Raw genomic sequence first — 2,458 nt, forward strand, 5'->3', positions numbered from 1 at the left:
CAGGTAAACCTGGGAATGGGATTTTCCAGGATTCCAGGTAAACCTGAGAATGGTTCATTTTTTTTCTGGGATCAGCTGCTGCTCTGCCCCAAGAATCCAAATTTTCAGTGATTTTGGGCCATCCCTGCAAGCCAGGGGGGAATTTCCCATCCCAGAGCTCATTTCCCTGTGTGTCCCCCTGGAAAAATGGGAAAATAATTCCAAAAATTCCTTGGACTCGTCCAGGTTGGAGCCATCCAGGACTGGAAATCGCGGGGTGGGACCGGCTGAGCTTCGCAGCCCCTCCCAACCCATTCCACAATTCCATGGAATTCCATCCCACAATCAAGAATTCCATCATTCCTGATGGATCCCGGCCTTAATTAAATCTCCTCATTCCCTTTCCCTTCGGAATCGGCGGCGCTTCCTTTCCGACACAACCCTTCCCTCCAACGTTTCCTGCTTTTTTTCCAGCCTAATCCTGATCTCCAAAATCTCCTTTTTTCCCCCCAAAATTCCAAGGTCTCCCTCCGACGCCCGTCCAGCTCCTGTATCCCGTCTCCAGGTTCAGCAACGTCAAATCCCTGCAGCACCTTTGCCGCTTCCGCATCCGCCAGCTGGTCCGGATCGACCACATCCCCGAGCTCCCCCTGCCCAAGTGAGTCCCACCTTGGGGATAAATCCATGGAATTCCCTCCATGGGAATCTGGGAGGGAATGATTGACTTTCCCAGCTTTGGGGATAGCGGGATTGATGTTCTGTGGGGTTTAGGGTGGGAATTCTGAGGGGTTTGGGAATGAGGAGTTCCCTGCTGTGCTGGAGCTTTGGGAAGCAGCTCTGAAATTCCCGTGGAGGTGCTGGAAGGGTTGGGAATTCAGAGGGGCTGTGGCTCAGGGATCCGGCTCTTCCCGATGATTTTCCATGGAAGCTCTGGTTGTGTTTTGGGAATTTTGGAAGGGTGTTGGCTCAGGAATCCAACTCTTCCTGTTTTTTTCCATGGAAGAAGCTCTGGTTGTGTTTTGGGAATGTCGGAGGGGTGTTGGCTCCAGCTCTTCCAGATGTTTTTCCATGGAAGAAGCTCTGGTTATATTTTGGGAATTTCTGTGGAGCTGTGGCTGAAGGATCCAGCTCTTCCTGATGATTTTCCATGGGAGAAGCTCTGATTGTGCTCTGGGAATTTCTGTGGAGCTGTGGCTCAGGGATCCGGCTCTTCCCAGTGATTTTCCATGGAAGCTCTGGTTGTGTTTTGGGAATTTTGGAGGGGTGTTGGCTCAGGAATCCAACTCTTCCTGGTGTTTTTCCATGGAAGAAGCTCTGGTTGTTTTGGGAATGCTGGAAGGGCTGTGCTCTGGGAATGTCGATGGAGCTGTGGCTCAGGGATCCGGCTCTTCCAGATGTTTTTCCATGGAAGAAGCTCTGGTTGTGCTCTGGGAATTTCTGTGGAGCTGTGGCTCAGGGATCCAGCTCTTCCAGATGTTTTTCCATGGAAGAAGCTCTGGTTATATTTTGGGAATTTCAGTGGGAATGTTGGCTCAGGGATCCGGCTCTTCCTGGTGTTTTTCCATGGAAGAAGCTCTGGCTGTGTTTTGGGAATATTGGAGGGGTGTTGGCTCCAGCTCTTCCCAACTGTTTTTCCATGGAAGAAGCTCTGGTTATATTTTGGGAATTTCTGTGGAGCTGTGGCTCAGGGATCCGGCTCTTCCTGATGATTTTCCATGGAAGAAGCTCTGGTTGTGCTCTGGGAATGTTGGCTCAGGGATCCAGCTCTTCCCAATGATTTTCCATGGGAGAAGCTCTGGTTATATTTTGGGAATTTCAATGGAGCTGTGGCTCAAGGATCCAGCTCTTCCCAACTGTTTTTCCATGGGAGAAGCTCTGGTTATATTTTTGGAATTTCTGTGGAGCTGTGGCTCAGGGATCCGGCTCTTCCCGGTGTTTTTCCATGGAAGAAGCTCTGGTTGTGTTTTGGGAATGTTGGCTCAGGGATCCGGCTCTTCCCGGTGTTTTTCCAGGCCCCTGATCTCCTACATCCGCAAGTTCTACTACTACGACCCGCAGGAGGAGCAGTACCTGTCCCTCAAGGAGGCCCAGCTCATCTCCCGACACAGGCAGGAGCCGGAATCCTCCACGTAGCGGAGCCGCCCCGGCACTGACGGTGCGGGAATGGCCGGGAATGGTCTGGGAATGGGCAGGAATGGTCAGGAATGGGTGGGAATGGTGTGGGAATGGTCAGGAATGGTGTGGGAATGGTTGGGAATGGTGTGGGAATGGTCAGGAATGGTTTGGAATGGTGTGGGAATGGTTGGGAATGGTGTGGGAATGGTTGGGAATGGTCTGGGAATGGTGCAGGAATGGTGTGGGATGGTCAGGAATGGTTGGGAATGGTCAGGAATGGTCTGGGAATGGTGTGGGAATGGTCCAGGATGGTCTGGGAATGGCCAGGAATGGTTGGGAATGGTCCAGGATGGTCTGGGAATGG

General features: G+C 51.9%; 1 protein-coding gene across 1 annotated transcript in view; it reads left to right on the plus strand.

Annotated features, from left to right (window-relative positions):
* Positions 1 to 2,458, plus strand: part of SOCS7 (suppressor of cytokine signaling 7) — a gene marked incomplete at its 5' end in the record, with an annotated part of 11,875 nt that overhangs the window by 7,912 nt on the left and 1,505 nt on the right. The window contains 2 exons of the mRNA XM_019005539.2: positions 492 to 637; positions 1,992 to 2,134. Coding sequence (XP_018861084.1) covers positions 492 to 637; positions 1,992 to 2,112 — 267 coding nt within the window. The remainder of the gene's footprint in view (positions 1 to 491; positions 638 to 1,991; positions 2,135 to 2,458) is intronic.

Source organism: Parus major, unplaced genomic scaffold (assembly GCF_001522545.3).
Source record: "Parus major isolate Abel unplaced genomic scaffold, Parus_major1.1 Scaffold672, whole genome shotgun sequence".
Taxonomy (NCBI): Eukaryota; Metazoa; Chordata; class Aves; order Passeriformes; family Paridae; genus Parus; species Parus major.